An 18,753-nucleotide genomic window follows, 5' to 3' on the forward strand; every position below is an offset into this window, starting at 1 on the left:
ATCTTATGAATATGATATATATATATATGCAAATATGATCAAGAGACTCACCGCGCCAGCTAGTGCCTCCACGTGGTGCCGGCCATAGCCATCCTGAGGCCTCGCCTGGTGTGGCTGCGGGTGAGTGTCAACAAAAACCAGACGAGCCCGAGTCCGGGGTAAGTACCAAGTGAGGTAAGCCCTAAAGAAGCTGTCTGTGTGTGGTCCTGTTGGATGGACCAAGAGCTCGTCTGCCTGTTCCCATTGGTCCACCCACGGCTGGATCTTGGTGAGCCAATCATCAGAGCACGGCAAGCTACTCCTTGACAACCTACAAAGTGGACCACGAAGAATCGTTAGATTCGACATGAATGTATGAGCCAAGTTCATTCATAATTACCTGTGGTCCTGGCGACTGACACGCTCCAACGCGGTGGGCACCGGAAACTCCTAGCGCTGCCCAAACTGTCTCCTGACTCTCCAGGGGCAATATGCCTCAACCGCGATGTCATAAACCAGGACGGCGGAAGTAAGCCACAGGCTCGCATTCGCGGAGCAGTGCGAAGATAGGCCTGCTGGTGCACGAGTAGCCATAGCCTCTGGGCTGTAAGGCTCCCAGACAACGTCCTCGGGCGTCAGCATGTCGAGCTCCGAAACAAACTCAGTATATGCGCGTCTAACCCGCGCATGTGCCCAGGACCTCTGCATTCCGAATAAGTAAAATTAAAAGTGCGCTAATACATCATGTAACAATGAATAACAAAATTAGATTTGTTGCGATCGTACCTGACGCCAGATCCAGATAGTTCCCATAGTGGGCCTCTCGTCCTCCTCGTCGCCGTACATGCCCCCGTGGTAAGGCTCGTGGCTGACAAAGGGCCGACCAACGGCTAGCCTCTCGTACGACCAAAGCTGTAGCAGTAGTGGGCACCCTGACAGGATAGCGTTCCCTTGTGTCTTCATGCAGCCGTCACAGAGTCCACGGTAAGTGGCTGCAAGTACCGCCTCACCCCAGCTGTAGGGCGGTACGTCCTCGTCCCCATCCGCAATCTCCCGTGCATACGGAAGGAGAATCCTATCGACTGAGTTGCCATGAGTGTTGTTGAACATGATGTAACCAAACAACCAAAGTAGGTACGCCTCCAGCGATCTGGTCACACTGTACTCGTCGGCATCCGCAGCCAACAGGGCAGGCTGCATAAACAATTAAGATTAATGGTTTCAACTATCAATGGAACATGTGAATTGTAACAATTAAATTTATATATGGAATGAATACGTAATGTAAACTGTAGGAACCAGGTCTTCGAAGGACCTGCTGCTCGCGGGTGCGGGTTGATCGGACCTGCTTCTTCCACGCGGTCAACCATGGCAAAACGGGCCTCCAGCTTATCCTTCCATGAGGCCGCCACCACACGCGGACCTACAGCCTCCCCGACGATAGGGAGGCCGAGGAGGTAGGCCACGTCCTGCAGCGTAGGAGTCATCTCCCCACACGGGAGGTGGAACGTGTGTGTCTCCGGCCTCCATCTGTCAACGAGCGCCGTCAGGAGGGATCGGTCGAGCTGAATAGGCCCGACCTCGACAAGACGGCTCAGAGTCAGTAGGCCGGCCTCACGTAACCTGCAAAAAAACAAAAAATGTCGAAACAAAGGAATACCGGCGAATACATAAGTGATAAACAATAATATTTCATTACATACCGGTCACACCAATCGTGGTGTATAGAGATCGCCTCGCCGGGTGGACGAGGACGTAGCACCTCTAGGGCTCGGTGCTCAACAGCTGCAAAGTAAGACCTGTGGCTCGAGTCGATCACTGGGTCTAGCAAGGAGTCCATCTCCATACCTGCATTCAAAAATATATGAGAACACATAGGTAAATATATATTTCATACAAACTGGACACATAAATACAATAATACTTCATTACATACCTGCCATATTTCATTACTACATATTACAAATAATGAAATACAATTGTGGATCATGACACCGAATGCCTTCCACGAGCAATTCTCGCCGATGCTCGTCTGAACGTAGGAGGTGCTCCATCTCTGGGATTTCCGGAAGGACCGACGTCAGCAGCATCGTGAAGTGCATTCTGAGGACACTTCTTGTAGTTGTGACTCAATGCTCCACATTGGCTGCAACGCTTTTGTGCCTTTCTTGCTTCCGACTCGTCCATACCATTCCGAATACGACGTGTCTGACGGCGGCCTTTGCCTTTCTTAGTGGCTGGATCAGGAATAAACATCTTATTCTCATTATCCTAAGCGAAAGGCCCCACAATTCCAATCCCGTATATCTCATGTCCCCATGTGGATACAGCTGCTTCCTTGCTGAAGTACGGTGAAACAAATAGTCCTGGCTGTAACGCAGACTCTGCACATGCCGCAATGAGATGGGAGCATGGCATATGTAATAACTTAGGCTTCATGCAGGAGCAGAAGGCTTTGCCATCAACTGTAATCAAACTCTCCTGTACCACCCTATCTCTACAGGTACCACGATCACTTCTATCCTTGCATAGAACCTCAAATCTATGCTCCATTGTACTTGTGGATATGACGCGGTGCAGTTTGGTCTTTTCAATCTTCTCTTGCATATATTGTGTCACTCTTTTGCAAAACTGAATTTGGGGGTTGCTGATGTTTATGCTTGCAGCCGTGTAACGCTCTCTGAAATACTTCATGCACCCATACATGATGAACTCAACAATCCCCACAAGTGGAAAGGCACGACAAGAACGCATAACCATATTGAAACACTCTGCATGGTTCGTTGTCTGAATACCATACCGTATTCTGTTGGTATCATAAAGGAATGACCATTTCTCCTTAGGTGCACCTCGAATCCAGTGTGAAAATGGCTTCTCAATTGAATCCCTAGCCTCTGCAGCCTGACTCGTGCCTGCTCCTGATGCCCTTCCCTTCACTAGCTCTGCAATCAACTGATCAAGCATCTGCCATAATGCATTGAATTTTCTCTGTTGATTTTGGGTGCACAACCTCTTAAACAGGTTCTTAAGATCCTTGTTCTTGAAGTGTTCATAGAAGTTTGCACCCATATGCCTAATGCACCACCTGTTTTGGACATCAGGCCATAATGGAGGCGTTGTCGCAGTTCCACGTTGCAATTTCAGTATTGATTGCAGGATACCTGCATGCCTATCACTAATAAGGCACACACCTGGATGTGCAGCAACAACATGAATCTTCACTCGTTCAAGGAACCAATACCAACTGTCTATGTTCTCATTCTCAACAAATGCAAATGCGAGCGGAACAATTTGGTTGTTGCAATCTACACCGATTGCGGTGAGTATCTGACCTTTATACCTTCCAGTCAAAAATGTGCCATCAATGCAGATCACCGGAAGACAAAACTGAAATGCTCTAACACAAGCACCTATGCAAAAGGAGGCTCGTTGCATAATTCTTTGTCCCCTAGTCACGGCTGGTACAAGGTATGTGTCATAAAAGCTTCCAGGATTTCTAGCAGCAACCTGGGATAACATACGAGGTAGGTTATCATATGATGCCTCGTATGTGCCGAACCTCATCTCGAACACCCTTTGTTTATCCCGCCATGCCTTCAAATAACTGATGGTGTACTGGTAAGTCTGCTCAATGTGTCGAATAATTATTTTTGGCTCATAATTTAGGTTGTCCATAATAAACCCATACATTTGCATTGCAACAAAGTCGCATGATATATTGCGATGCGAGGGAAGAACTTCTGACAGCAAACAAGTGTGCTCTGTGACAATGGAACATTTCCAGTTTGACTTCCATTTTCCCTTGAATGCATGTACTCGCCATGGACATCCAGCATTCACACACTTCACCTCATATTCTTTACTGCCAGACTTTACGACTCTGAATTCTCATTTCAATGAGATTGCCCATAGTCTCACAGCATCTTTTACGGCTTCAATGTTTGGATATATTGCACCTTGCACTACCTCATTCCCTCTGTACTCCCACTCCTGATTTCGTACATCTTCTGCGACATGACTGCCAAAACCATGCTCTTTCCACTCTTTTGGCAATGAGTACTGCTCGTCATCAGATGAGTCCTCATATTCTTCCATCTCTGTTGCGGTTTGGTCTTCTGCCTCCATCTCGTCCACAATGTTATGTATCCTTTCTCCCTCATCAGCAAGGCACTGTGGTCCCATATTTTGGTTCTCTGTCTCTTCTGACTCATCTTGCTCAACATAATTGGTCTCTCTTCGAATATTCGGAGTTCCTTGATCTGCACAATGTTGGATTTCATTTTGTGTCTTCTCCTGAATTTGAACAAGAATGGCCAGAGGCCACCCACGCTCTAGAGCTGCTTGCATGTACTTCTGCCAGTCATCAGTGCTGTGTATCATGATTAATTCCCATAATTCACTTTCTACCTCCCAATTAACAAGAGACTGGACAGTGATCACATGTGTCAACGAATCAACATGGAACCCACGCTGCAGCCACTTACATATGGAACCAAAACTCCTTTCCAGAGATTTATCTATGCCGCTAGATGTGCGCTTAAAGGCAGAAAGATCTACTCCATTTGGCCCATACATAACATTGTATTCACCATAAAATACTTGAAACTGCATCTTGCTCGACATATCTATATATCACATAATACTTATCGAGTTATACTCTTTACTTCACTACCTTATTCAATAATCCGTAAAAACTAAGTATGAAATTCAACTACAACGTATAAGTATTCATAAGTACGTGATGACACTCAAATTCTATACTGCATATGCCAAATTCTATTCTAAATCATAATTAATTTATAAACACTTCTCTAATAGTACTGCAATTGTAATAATAAATGCGTAGAACTAATTTTCTAAACTAATTTACTACTACGTAACTACAAACTAAAGTATCATTGAACTCCTACTTAAATGGTTCTACTATAGCACTAATTAAATTAAATTACTCACCCCTACTTAAATTACTCATATTTAAATACGTAGTACTAAAATCTAACAATATATAAACTAAATGTACTAACCTGCAGATCACAAGTGCTGAATCCGGCAAGACTTCGCCGCTTTCCTTCTCCTCACTCCTCTCTTTTTTTTCTAGATTTTTGGTGGAATTTTCGGGCTCAAATGAGGAGGGAAGGGGAGGGCTGGACCTTTTATAGGGGGTGGTACCCCGGTCGCCCGCGGGGGGGGGGGGGGGGGGGGGGGCGACAGGCCCCCTGCCGCGCTGCCGCGCCCGTGGGCTGGGCCCAACGGCGGTCGCCCGTGGGCCGGGCGACAGGCCCCTGTCGCCCGTTGGGGGGCGACAGTGCTTTTTTTTCTTTTTTTCCAGGGACCTCATTGCGAATTTGAAAAAAAAATTACACTTGAGGCCTGTCGCCCTATGGGGGGCGACCGGGGGGTATTTTTGAAATTTTTCAAAACGGACATATATTTTTGAAATTTTAATTTTTTTTAAATATAAAAAAGAAAAAACCGCGTCTAGTGTGTCGTCGTTATCCGGCAGCCAGGCCGGCCTAGAAGATTGTTCGGCCCGGTCGGAATCACTTTGGCAAATGGGGGCAACACAACAGAACGGAGAGCGACGTGCGCACGCACGGCACGAGCTACCTGACTGCAGTGCGATGTGGGCAGGCCGCCACTTGTTTTGTTATAGGGGTGGTAACAGGTCATGACTCTAATAGTTTCTTCACAGTTCAATAAAATTTTTAAATTATTTAATTTAAAATTATATAAAATTAGAATCCGATTTTTTTAAGATCCGGTCCTTAGATTTTCTAATTCAAAATCTTGATCACTGTCACTGTGTCCTGTTGCGCACGGGGCAAGGCAGGCCGCACGCATTGTTCTGCTGCTGCCTGCCACTGCACTCAAGTACTCAACTACTTACCTCACCGGCGCTGCAACAAGAAAGAAAAGGTTCGCGTCACCGGCGAGTACCTTGAGCCGACGACGCCGATCAGGCACGCCCAGGGCTGTTTGGTTTCTCCTAGCGCAACAAGGAAATTTTGTATATAAAAAGTATTAAATAAAATTTATTTGTAAAACTTTTCACGAATAGATATAATTTTTCACGACAAATTTAATGACGAAAATTAATCGATAATTGGCTACAATAATACTACAGTAACCAACATATAATTATGCGGTCAAAAACCTCATTAGATTCGTCTCGCGAAATAGTGCAGGGTTGTAGAGTTAGTTTTGTAAATTAATTTTATTTAGTATCTCAAATTATCAGTCAAAATTTATAATAAATATGCTAAGGTGACACGCGGCCAAAAGGCGCGCGCGGCGCCACCAACAAACACGAGCATGGGCAGCCGCTGCACCTGCTGCGGGCAGAGACGGTGGGTGGTTACACGCACAAGCTCGTCGTTGATGACTGCACATGGACAAACGCCGTGTTTGGATCGGTCTTCCCGATTTTAGGAACAGTGCATGTATATTTTTCGATAGAAGAATTTCATACGCATAGAGTACTAAATAAAGTTTATTTGTGAAATCTTTTTAGGGATGAATATAACTTTTCGCGACGAATCTAATGACGGTAATTAATTGATGATTGGCTACAGTGATGCTACAATAACCCTCTTCTAATCATGCGGCCAAAAACCTAATTAGATTGATCAAGATTCCTAGCGCAGAATTCTGAAGTTGGTTTTGTGAATTGACTTTGTTTGACACCTTAATTAATGGTCAAAATTGATAAAATTTTTAGTCCAGACTTTCCTAGTCCAAACCAAACAGGGCCAAAGGAGATAAGGAAGAATTTCAGTTAGAGCCGGAACTGCAGAGAGAAACCATGATGAGCCGGTTAGTGGCTCTGTTTGGTTCACACTACGGTTCTTAGTGCACATAATTTGACAAAAAAATCTCGCATGCATGGAGTGCTAAATGAAGTCTATTTGCAAAACTTTTTTAAGGATATGTATAACTTTTCGCGACAAATCTAATGATGGTAATTAATCAATGATGGGCTACAGTGATGATACAGTAATCATTCTCTAATCACGCGGTCAAAGACCTCATGAGATTTTTTAGGGTTCCTAGCGCAGGGTTCTGGAGTTAGTTTTGTAAATTGACTTTATTTAATAGCGTAATTAGCGGCCAAAATTTCCTAGTACTTCTTAGTACAGAAAATCAAACAGAGCCAGTGTAGTGGCTAGCTACCTGCTAATAAGGCCTGCAGAGGAGTGAGGAACGCACAACCCAGCAAAACAATGACGGCCCTGTTGCCTGCCGTAGTGCCATGCCAAGACGGACGGTCGGTGAGGGGTCCGTTCAATCGTAGCAGGCAGGGCAGCACGTTTGGGTTCTGTGTCTTGCCAAAGATCATTAAACTAGTAATACAGTGCTGGTTCCTTAAAACAAATCACCTGGCCAGGAGGGACTAGGAGATAGTAATACACAAACCCAAACCCAAACCCAAACCCAAACAGCAGAGTAGCTGCTGGTAACCTTACCATGTGTGCATTGGATGGACAAGTTTGCTTGGTGGTCACCGGAGCGTAGGACCGCCTTTGTGTTCTCCGGACAACCAATTTCAAGACGATCCTTTATTTGCAGAGTACAGCAGAGTACTCAGGGCAGCCAACCAACTCTGCGCTGCGCGTGCATTGCTTGATTGCCCAGAGCGCTTTCGGTCTTGTATTTTAATGTCGCAATCGATCAATCAGGTTCTGTACCGTTTTATTATGATTCCCTTTCTTTGTTTAAAAATTTTTTTTGCTTGCCTTTCCCGACGATCTCAACTGCGATCACCGGATTCCATCCAGCTCGGAGCTAGCACATCATGCATCATGAGTGTAACCCATCGGAACACTTGAGATTGATGGAAATATTTCAGTCCAAGTGATTGGATCGAGGATGGATCATATCGGTGATCCGCGCAATCCCAAAGTTGCTGCAGCTGCAAGAACACGCCGCACAGTTGGGCGCTGTCATCACAAAGTCAAGATCAAGGTCTCCGCACGTGCTGTACGTTCCATAACGATTCCAGCCCTGGATTGGTCTTTGCGTTGTGCTTGCTTCAGCATTACTACTATCTTGCAGTGCAGTTAGCTCGAGTACAATTTTTTTTCTGTTACCCCGAGAACGTGCATGATCTAGATAACCTGATCGCTAGCTGCTCTACGCCCCTACCCAATCATGTCAATGTCTGCTTAGGAAGTTAGGATGACAGTGTAACTCGTATATAAACCATCCTATGCCCTACCCTTTCGATCGAGGAGAACAAGATGTGGGTTGACCGCCGTTGACACTCTTAACAAAATCGGTCCAAGCTAGTTCCTCTTCGTGCTGCACTGTTGCCCTGGTTGCGCGCTGCACGTGCGCACCAAAGCCGACGTACAGTATGCAGTGCAGGCGTAGTTATGGTAGGATTACCATAATTAATCTGCTGGTCGCGTCCTTGAAATGAGCACCAGATTATCCATGTTTCAAGGTGTGCCAAGAAAAAAAAAGAAAGGGGAGCGGGAAGCCCGTGTGCCTCTCGCTCCATCCACGTACTACAGTAGACCGTTGTGTGATCCAATGCAGCATCATACAACAAGCTAGCATCTCCTAAAGCTGCCCGCTGACTACCAAATGAAGAAGAAAAAAGTCCCGTGAGGAGATACGATCGAACTGATAGTAGTAGCTCCAGCCTGGCTGGGTTTTCTCTTAAAAAAAAACTCTAGCCTAGCTGGCCGGCCTCAGCATTTCAATTTGTAGCATGCTCGCTCCCGATGGAGCGGATCACAATGTCGAGGTCGGTATACTATATATTTTGCAGGATCGGAGATTCGAGGTGTACGCAGTGTACTTACGGGGCAGTAATTTTAATTGACTCAAAGCCGGTCTCCCGCTGCTAGTCAATGCAATAATACTGGTGCGGTGAAACGAAAATCTCGGGCCTCTCGGGGTACCAGCCACGACGAGACTGAGTGCAGGGGCTCATTCCGTGCTGATCCTGCGCGAGTCCATGGTGCAGTGGGGTACAGCAACAGCGGTGACTCGACGTGTCTTGTCTTGTCCTCCCGATCGCTCGAGGACGCACACTGAATTGCAGCCGCAGGACGGCGGATGCGCTGGCCAGGGCACAGCATGTGGCAGCACGCGCTCATGCACGTACTGCTACTCCAAACAGCCGTCGCCAATGTCCACACACTTGTCTGCTTATATACTAACCTCGAATAAATCAGCACACGTTTGCCTTGCCGTCGTGATTGCCGCCGGCCGCTGGTTTGGTCTTGGCGCGGGGGAGCTAGCCTCGCCCCCGGCCACGGGCCGCTAACTCGCTAGGCGCCAGGCTGCTCCGTCCCCTCGCCGACAGCCTGGTTTCCGCCCTAGGAGTAGTCGCTAGTCCCTTCCCTTTGTACGCTGCGTGGCGGCCGTGCCGACGCGATCCGCCCGCCCGCGGCATGCATGTGAGTTGAGTGCCTGACCCCCGCGCACACGGCGCACGGACCCGCCCCTCCCGTCCGGCCACCCCTTCCCTCCTCCCAATCGGAATTCATTCGGACGACACGCTTGCTCTGCTCTGGCTGCTGCTGCATCATGCATCGTGTGCGTCCGCGGCCGAGCACGCCCGCCGCCTGCCTTCTCTGTCCGCAAGATCGATCTCTGCCGTGCGCCGTGGTCGCCCGCTGCGATCTAGCCAGCCAGTAGAAGCACCTAGCCGTCACTGTTGAGACCTGCGACCCGATCTCCACCGATCGACCGTCTCGATGGAGCCTCGAGATCAGCGAAGCAGGTACAACGACGGAGCACTATGAACAGCAAGCAGTAGTAGCTTGGTGGAGGTTCACCTCGACCAGAGCACAAGTGGTCACCGGCTCGCTCGCTGAGACGACGGAGTAGATCACAAGCTTCAGGCCCCCGATCCTTCCTACTAGTACTCCGTACTGCCTCGCCAAACACGGCCAGTCTCCAATCCCAATCCCAATCCACCCCCCTTGATCCGATCGCCGATTGGCCACGCGATCCATCTCTCATCTTCTCGTCTCTCATCAGCAGCAGCCGCCGTCCCGGCCGGCAATCAACCACCGCTTCCAAAAACATAGATAGATCACGTCGCCAGATGGTCCATAACTTGTTTTTTGTCAGTTAGCTAGCACGCCGCGTCCGTTTACTATTGGCGACTCCAGTCCGACCGCGACCGCGCACGTTCTCCTTCTCCCTCCCACCCCAAGCACGCCTCCTCCTGTTCGTCCTCACTCCTTGCGCGCGACAGCGAGGACGGCCGGGGTGAGCTGGCACGGATCTGATGACGCCTCCTTTCTGCGACGGCACGTAATAGATGGCCGTTGATTTCATCACTTTCACTCTTTTCGCTTCAACCAGTCAATAGTATTTTTCTCTCACACCAAAACAGCACCAAACACCAGCTATCAGCCAGTCAATAGTAATTTTCTCTCACAACAAATCAGCACACACACCAGACATCTTTCAAAAAAAATTCATCACTTCACATGAAAGATTGAAAGATTTTAGAGCTGGCTGGAAATGGCGATCGACGGAGCTAGCAGGGGATCGAGGGGAGACTGCCATACTGGTATCTAACCAACCTGCACAGCCTGATCATCCATGGCATTGGCATGGCCAAAACGGGTGTCAGCTTCTGACAAGAAGAGAGTTCCAAGTAAGTGGCGTGGTGTGCAGTGGTGGCTTGGAAAGAGCGAGTGAGATTCGCGTGGCCTTTTCGCTAGGCTGGGGACGACGGTGGTGGTAGGCGGAATTGGATGACAGGTTCGGTGCCTGTCCGTTGTTGAGCTAGCGGCACACGAGGCAGGCATGGTGCTTAGGATGGGGCGCGGCGCTCACACCGTTTGCACGGGAAAGCCGAACGAAAGCTAGCGGCGGCCGTGCCATGGCGTGTCCGGTGTCCGGCCTTATTTGTCAAGTACTATGCGGCGGCATCTTCCTCTGTTCCGGCGTACTCAGATTCTCTTTGGCTTGGTTTTTGGTTTGGTGCCATCGATCTCCTCCTCTGCTACTAGCAACTTTCATTGGACCGGCCTGCTGGTCCCCGGTGTGTATGTTACTGTCCAGGTTAATCTCTTTGCCTTTCGCATGGAAAGAAAGGGTCACGCTACTTTCTGCCAAAGTCTTGTGGACTTCGTGCTCTAAACAAGCAACCTATATATACCCAATGATTGGAGCTACGGAGCAAAGATCAAACTGCTTTTTCCCCTATGCGTTTGCTTACCTTCGAAGTTCTTAACAGCCTAAAGGCATGCCCGGTAACGCGAACGTAGCATGTCTAGCATCCCACTGCAACAAAGAAAGGGGAAGACTTGCCGGTGAAGGTGTTATAGCCGCCCCATGATTCTATCCGTGGCCCTGATTGCAGCAGAGCGCCAGAATCGCACCGACGGCGACCGCGCCATGTTTTCATCCTTCAAAGCTCCTCTCTTTTTGAAGGTCCGCCCCCACAGAATGACACAAACTTACAGCAACATGATGGATCTCTCCCCAAAGCAGGATCTTTCTAGGTCCCCGTACAGCATCGCACTGCCCTACCGCCATTACACTGACAGAAACAACAGTATTGCCTTTGCCTCACGAGGTACAGCCATGGCCTACCGCCGTTACACTGACAGAAACAACAGTACACGCCACATGAGGATATCATATTGGGCATCCAGTACTCCAGTCCAGCTGCAAACAACATGCTTCTTCCTCCGTGGAGGAAGACCAACACATGTGCTGATGTGCAGCACTGGGGCGGCGTCCAACAAACAGAAATTGCCGACATTACAGGCAGATACAGTTCGTCGTTCCAGCTTTTCTCCAATCTTTTGAGATCGCAGAGACAAAAGTAGCTTATCAGTCAGAATGAACAAAAAACCAAGTCAATAGCAACGATTGATTCTTTACGCAGTTGACCGACAAAATGGCACATTTACAGATTACATCACTGGACGCGCTACATTACTAGACACTAATCAAAGTTTCTGTCCTAGCAAGGAGAATTGCACCAGAGAGGGGGAGGAAGGTATGCACAGGCCCTTCAAATGGGCAGGCAAAGGTACACTCATCACTACATAAATAATGTGCATCTTCCTCTATTCCAGACGGCAGATCTATTCCTGCCTTATTGAGAAACAACTTTGCAGATGTAGAGCAGTTCATACTCAAACAACTTTCTGTTCGGCTCACCGATAAGTATCCACCAAAACTAATAAAGAATGCTGAACAATCAAACTCAGGCATTTGGTCTCTCTATATTCGTGGCCGAACTGCACAAGGTTGTCGCAGCCTCCCGTTTGCCCAATATTGCAGTCATGAGGCTGAGCTACCACCATAGAACAAAAGGAATGCAAAGACTTTTTTTCCGTGTTTCTATCTACAGAGGAAAAATGGAAAAATATGGGCACAAAACATCTGCAGAAATACTTCTTCGAGCACAACACTGATGGGAAGTTCACATGCTGACCTCCTAGTTGCAATCCAAACCACACTCCTCCAAGAGGGGACCATCATTCTTCGCAAGGAAAGGATCGATCCGGACCCAAAGCAGCGAGAAGATTGAAGCCAAGAGAATGGACCAGACAATGACAATTGTTGGTGTTCTGTTCTGCCTCCCAACCAAACCCTTGAGGAATGGGTACAGATGGACAATCACCCAAAATGCAAAGAAGAGCTTCCCAAAGAGGGGACCCCAGGATTCATATCCGTTGTTTATTGCATTAGAAACACCAGCCACCACTCCAATGAAGTTCAAGAGAAGCAATGTGGTTGGAGGTATCAGAAGGGTCGTCCATTTGAATGTGTACAGCTCTGAGAACTCCTCATCATCTCCACCCTTTGATGTCACAGTGAAGCTCGTATCTATACCAGCTATGACCTTGAGAAGTCCTTGGAACACGGCAAAGAGATGTGAAGACACACCTCCAATAACCCAAAACTGCTCATTTCTCCACCAATCATCGATGCCTACACCACTCCATCTCATTTCCAGGATACCCGTAGCAAAAATGCAGATAAAAAGTGACATGAACCAGAGGCTGGCAACATTGCCAAGCTGCACGAGAAGAAAAAGGATGGTAAACATAAGGTTCATAATCTTCCACAGTTTAACACCTTATAATTGCATTACTGGTTTCAAACTTTACCTCTGGCGTAATAAATTTCCCTGTCAGCAAGCAGATAGCAGGCAATGTGCAATAGGCCAAGAGCGGGATGGATGTCCAAGGGTATACGATGGAGTTAATGTAGGAAAACCTTTCCAGAAATTTTAGTCCACCGCCATATCCATACCAAAGAGGGCAATGGTTGCTGAAGAAAATTTCAATCGAACCAAGAGCCCACCGAAGAACCTGGTGAAGACGATCAGAAAGATTGAGAGGTGCGGAACCTTTGAAGGCAGCCCGTTTAGGTATGCAGTAAATTGACCGCCAACCATGGCAGTGCATCTTAAACCCAGTAAGAATATCTTCTGTGACTGATCCATAAATCCAACCAATCTGTAACAAGACATGATTCAGTATGTAATAATTAACTTAGACAATTCAACCAACATATAAAAATAAACAAGATGCAGACTTACATCTTTCCCCCAGTCTGTCTTATCCTCATAGCCACAACCGATGACATGTATAGCTTCTTTTAGAAGAGAAGCTGGACTGGCACTCTTCAGGATACCACCATACTCAAGAAGTGTCGAAGCAACAAAAACTGAAGACTGGCCAAATTTCTTTTCTAACTTCTGTTGATTTACAATGCTAGCCTTTTCATTTTCAGCTCCTGCAAAGAATATTGCAAGGTCAGATGTTTCCTATAAAAAAAACACAAGGTTTCATTTTGGTTTTTGGAGGTTATGAGATACCTGGAGCAGCTTCGTCAATTTCACCAAGAGCATATGCAGGGGCTTGATTTTCCTTTTTCTTGAAAAGCTTCTTTATCTTCTCAAATTTAGGCTTTGATGTCTTGGTCTTCTTCTTGGTCTTCCTGTTACCAAAACAGCAACAGCAAATGCACCACTTTGGCCAGCAGTTGCAAGTCCTTGATGGTGGCTTCTTTGTTTTGGGGGCATCATAGCCATATAATGCCTGCCTTCTGAAGACGCATCCAGTACCAACATAAATGGGCCCTTGAATACCATCCAAGCCTTTCATGTTGATCTGCACGAATGAAATGTTAAGAGAAATCGCAATGTATGTTGGATGTCTCATGCTAGACAAGAAAGCTTCTTGGAAATTTGGATGACGAATCATACATCGAAAAAGACAACATTCCTGTTGGCATATCGATCATGGCGATCAATCCCATCGAACCTTTGAGGAAACTGCACGTAGCAAACTTTCTTTCCTAGCAAAGGATCCATCATAAAACACATTGCTTCCTTAATAGCCTTGCTGTTATTGATGTAGTGATCGCAATCCAAGTTCAGCATATATGGTGCATTGGTTAGTACAGCAGAGACTCGGACCTGTTAAAGGAATAAGAACCCATATTATGCTTCTACAGTATATAGAGTGACAAAACACCTCAATCAAGGTATACCTACCAATGCATTCATAGCACCAGCCTTCTTATGATGGTTGTAGCCAGGCCGTTTTTCTCTTGAAACGTAAACCAATCGAGGCAGCTCATTTCCTTCCACATCATGGCCACCACTTTGACCAAGGAATACCTATTGGTCGAGAAAATTAAACATTTTTATTGTGGTGAAAGTGGAGGAAAGGACCATCAAAACATCCCAGGACATCTACAATTAATTCCATGACTGTCAAAGCATACCTGAATCATTCCAGGATGATCACGAACATTGTTTCCAGGCCATGGAGTCCCATCCTGCATTGTCCATCCTTCCTCAGGAACCTTTTGGGCTTTAGCAACCAAGGCATTGATTCTAACCTTGAATTCCTCATACTCTCTCTGGAAAAATAATAAGATTGCCCTAAATAAGCATAATGAATATCAGACAAAGGACTATAGCAAGGGGTTAAAAAGATACTAAATGCACCTTCATTGCTCTCCGCTCCCTAACAAAGTTTGGAGCCACCTTATCTCTCAGGTAGTCTATCTTCAGTTGGAAGTACCATTCTGGAGCACGAGGCTCAATACTGTACTTTTTGCAGAAAGGAACCCATTTCTTTGCAAATTCAGATGTTTCAGACAAAGCTTCAAATGTCAGCATGGCAGCACCATCATCAGAAACATAGCATGAAACCTTGTCAACTGGATAATCCACCGCCAGGATAGATAGAACAGTATTTGCTGTGACCAACGGAGGTTCCTTCATGGGATCAACTGTACTGACAAAGAAATCAACTGGGGCGAGTAGAGAAGGCAGCCCTTCCTTGTCAAACCTATCCAGATAAGAAATTAGCAACAAAACTCAGCAAAGGAAAAGGAGGCAAGTAGTACTAGGTGGCAGCAGTAAGCCAGCAACCAACCTCAAAGTCAACCGGTCAAGATAGGTTTCCCTCTCAATAGGAAACCACTTTGGGAACTGATCAAGAATCCAAGACATGGCAAACCATATCTCACAGATGACAGATATAAGCCATAAAGCAAATGCATCAGGCACCGGATGCATCACTCGATAGTGGAAGAAGAACCCCAAAACCACTAGCCGAATTATGATAATCATTCTATAGGGGTTGATCTGGCTTGAAGGAAGTGGAATCTTTCTGGACAATGGTTGTCTAGCTTCATCCATTCTGGTAAAAAAAGAACAGAAGATGGTGTTTAAGTCCAGTAGCACATTTTGCAAAGAGAAAGTGAGGAACAAACATGTCCTTGAGAAAATAGTAGATGCACAGTTTTTCCATGCAGTCAGAAATACAAGTAAAAAAAGAGTATGATCTCTCCAGAGCATATGCTATAGTAGCTATTTTTCAACCGCAGCATTTATCAAATGGGATATTCGTATAAAGTTCACACATATAAGTTTAGTGGTGCTTTTCAATATACCAAGTTGATAGTGCTATACTTGTATATTCAGTGCCTAAATGAGTAATTATAAAATTTCAAGGTTGACCTATGCACGGCAAAAAATAACATGACAGCTAGGCACCAGCTAATGGAGTCAAGTCAAGTTTCAGGGTCGTACAGTGGTAGATCTGCATCATCACCATCATCGTTGCCACCTCCATCGTTCCTCGTCTGATGCATCCTCTCCTGCTTCTGCTTCCAGCTCTCCATCCTCTCCTTCCATGCTACACTCCCATAGCCATATGCAGCGAGATCCTTGGATGGGTCCATAGACCTTGGTTGCACTGCAAGTGACACAAGGCGTTAATGAATTGTATTCACGAGGTACCATTGCAACTGGATGCTAGCTGATGATGATCCAAACACACACCAGGAAGGTTTGGATCAGCGTACGGAAGAGGGTGAATCCTCTTCCCGCCGCCACCCATGAAAGACGGCACCAGAGCGTGCTGTTCTGGTGGGATGTCATCAACCTGGAAGCACATCATGAGAGAAAAAGCAATTCAACATCCGGCAACGCGAGGAACGAGACAGAGGAGCAATGCAGCAGCGTGGATTACCATCTGCCCGTTGGTGAGGAGGGGAACATTTGGGATGGGCTGGAAGGGCTGCGGCACGCCGTCGAAGTCGGCGCCGCGGCCGTAGCTCATGTGGGCGTGGAGCATGGACTCGGCGACATACTGGGAGTCGTGCTTGTCCGCCCAGTTGAACTCGTTCTCCAGGTCGTCGACGCCGTCTTCCTCCTCATCCCCCGGGACACGCGCGCACCCTGCAACAACCGAATCCCCTTAGAACGGGCGAGCGGACGGGACAGGACTCCGCGGAAATCGGCGAGCGGGCGTGGTTGCTGCATTGCGGGGGGGAGACTTGCCCTTGAGGCGCTTGAAGCGGGTCTTGCACTGCGGGCAGTTCTGCGTGCCCTCGCGGCGCTCGTACTCGTAGCAGTCCCGGCAGATGGGGAAGGCGCACTCGTTGCAGGCAACGAAGGGCTCGCCGTCGGGGTTGAGCCCCACGTCGTCGCCGCAAATCTGGCACACCTGCCCGTTCTGCTGGTTCATCGGCTTCGGCTGCAAGCAAAACAAACAACCAGCAACAGCAAAATCAGCACCGCGGCGCCGGAGAGCAGAGGAGGCCCCAGCAAGTTCGCCAGACCAGGAGCACGTACCCCTGGCTCGCCATCGCGGCGGATGACGACGAGCTCGTTCCGGTTGTGCGAGCCGGCGACCAGCCCGGCGCTGGCCTCCATCCCCCTCGCCCTACCAGATCTCAGGCGGCTCCTCCTCTGGCTACCCCGCCGGCCGAGTGAGGGCGGCGCGCGTGCGGCGGCGGCGGCGGCGGCTGCAGGAGGGAATGGGGGTGGGGAACGGAACGCGGAAGAGGGGAGAGTACTGGGGAGAAGGGGGAGGGGCGCCGCGCTTTGCTTGGCTCGGGGCTCCTTTCCTTTGTTGCGTCGCGCGCCGCGCCGCGCTGCTGCCCGTGTTGATGTGCCTGCTCTCCCACGCACAGCTCATCGCCACCCCGCGCCCCCTGGTATCTTTCGACAGCTCTCCCCGCCTCACATGTGCCGCCCCTTTCCCTTGGTTTTCTTTTGTTTCGTTGCGACTCGCCTCGTCCCGATTCTACTACTGCTGCCTGCTGCAAACCCGACCCCCCTCCTCTACTACTTCTCTCTCTTATTATTCTTCCATCACTCGCTCCGATCCACGGTGTGCGTTAATACCTTGCTTGGGACCACAGTTCAACCACCACCTCTTCTCTTCCCTTCTGGGAGGTGCCAAATCATCCTAGATTATTAGCAGATTTTTTATTTGAAAAATGCTGAGAGGAGAGAGTCGGTGACACGGCCGGATGACTGTTGACTCTACACGGAGAGATAGGATGTTAGTTAGGATGTCTGCTTAGCAAGTTTGTTAGCCTGACCCAAAAAGAAAACAAAATGATTTTCAGGCTGAGAAAACTGCGGCTCATGATCAGGTCATGAACACACACATCACGAAACTTTTCTTTTCCCCATATTCTCGTTTAATTTATTTGCCCGAATGGACTGCAAAGGAAAAGGATACGTGCGCCCAGTCCAATTATTTTTTGGCAGGAAATGCAAAAGGGAGAGGACCAACGAGAGGAAAAAAATGCTCTAAAATAATTCAGGGATTTGGGGAGCCAAAGCCAAGGAAATAAAGGCGGTAGGTGAGGTGTTATTAGCAACACAGCTAGCGGGGCAGGCGTGTTTACTCATGGTTCCTTCCCCCTTTTCGCCAAAACCTTTCTCTTTTATCCCCTGCTTTGTGTGTGCCACAAGATTGAAGGGCACTATCATAGTAGCATGCCCTCTCTTTTCTGCTAATCTTTTCGGGGTGTTGGCTAAGTAAGTAATGGTGTTAGTTTAGATGGGCCGCGGCAGGCGTCGCTGTCCGTGGGCCCCCGACAGGCACCGATGGATGGATGGGGAGGGTGGAGAGCGGCTAGGGGGTGTTTAGTTAGATGAAAATTTTTGGTAAAAGGTCACATCAAATGTTTGATTAGATGTCGGGAGTGATTTTCGGGCAATAATTAAAAAACTAATTTCAGAACTCGCTTGGAACCCGCGAGACGAATTTTTTGAGGCCTTTGACCGCATCATTAGCACATATGAGTTATTGTTGCACTTATGGCTAATCATGCACTAATTAGACTCAAAAGATTCGTCTCGTCATGTACATCTAAACTGTACAATTAGTTTTATTTTTTAACTACATTTAATGTTCCATATATGTGTCTAAAGCTGAGGCAAATTTTTTGGTAACTAAACGGGCTCTAAGGGAACAAACCGCGAGAGGGGAAATACAGTAGTTTTGCACGACGCTCGCCTCT

At 47.7% G+C, this 18,753-nt stretch overlaps 1 protein-coding gene across 1 annotated transcript; it reads right to left on the bottom strand.

The window, feature by feature from the left end:
* Positions 1–11,797: 11,797 nt before the first annotated feature.
* LOC120649172 (probable cellulose synthase A catalytic subunit 5 [UDP-forming]) lies at positions 11,798–17,588 on the bottom strand. The gene is made up of 14 exons (XM_039925884.1): positions 17,069–17,588; positions 16,775–16,970; positions 16,464–16,672; positions 16,274–16,376; positions 16,022–16,187; positions 15,363–15,629; positions 14,930–15,275; positions 14,704–14,841; positions 14,471–14,596; positions 14,180–14,392; positions 13,790–14,084; positions 13,511–13,707; positions 13,077–13,427; positions 11,798–12,985 (listed from the first exon to the last, which is right to left on the bottom strand). Exons 1-14 carry the CDS (start codon positions 17,147–17,149, stop codon positions 12,401–12,403), a joined length of 3,273 nt encoding a protein of 1,090 aa, XP_039781818.1. The 5' UTR covers positions 17,150–17,588; the 3' UTR covers positions 11,798–12,400.
* Between the last annotated feature and the right edge of the window lie 1,165 nt (positions 17,589–18,753).

The sequence above is a fragment of the Panicum virgatum genome, chromosome 9K (assembly GCF_016808335.1).
Source record: "Panicum virgatum strain AP13 chromosome 9K, P.virgatum_v5, whole genome shotgun sequence".
NCBI classification, from domain to species: Eukaryota; Viridiplantae; Streptophyta; class Magnoliopsida; order Poales; family Poaceae; genus Panicum; species Panicum virgatum.

What these genes read in the sequence shown, in the direction of transcription:
- LOC120649172 (XM_039925884.1), bottom strand. Translation starts at nt 17,149, where the DNA reads ATGGAGGCCAGCGCCGGGCTGGTCGCCGGCTCGCACAACCGGAACGAG. An exon ending in GATGATGCAGATCTACCACT is followed by an intron (nt 15,630 to 16,021) that starts GTACGACCCTGA and finishes TTTTTTTACCAG; the next exon opens with AATGGATGAAGCTAGACAAC. An exon ending in CTTGACCGGTTGACTTTGAG is followed by an intron (nt 15,276 to 15,362) that starts GTTGGTTGCTGG and finishes TTATCTGGATAG; the next exon opens with GTTTGACAAGGAAGGGCTGC.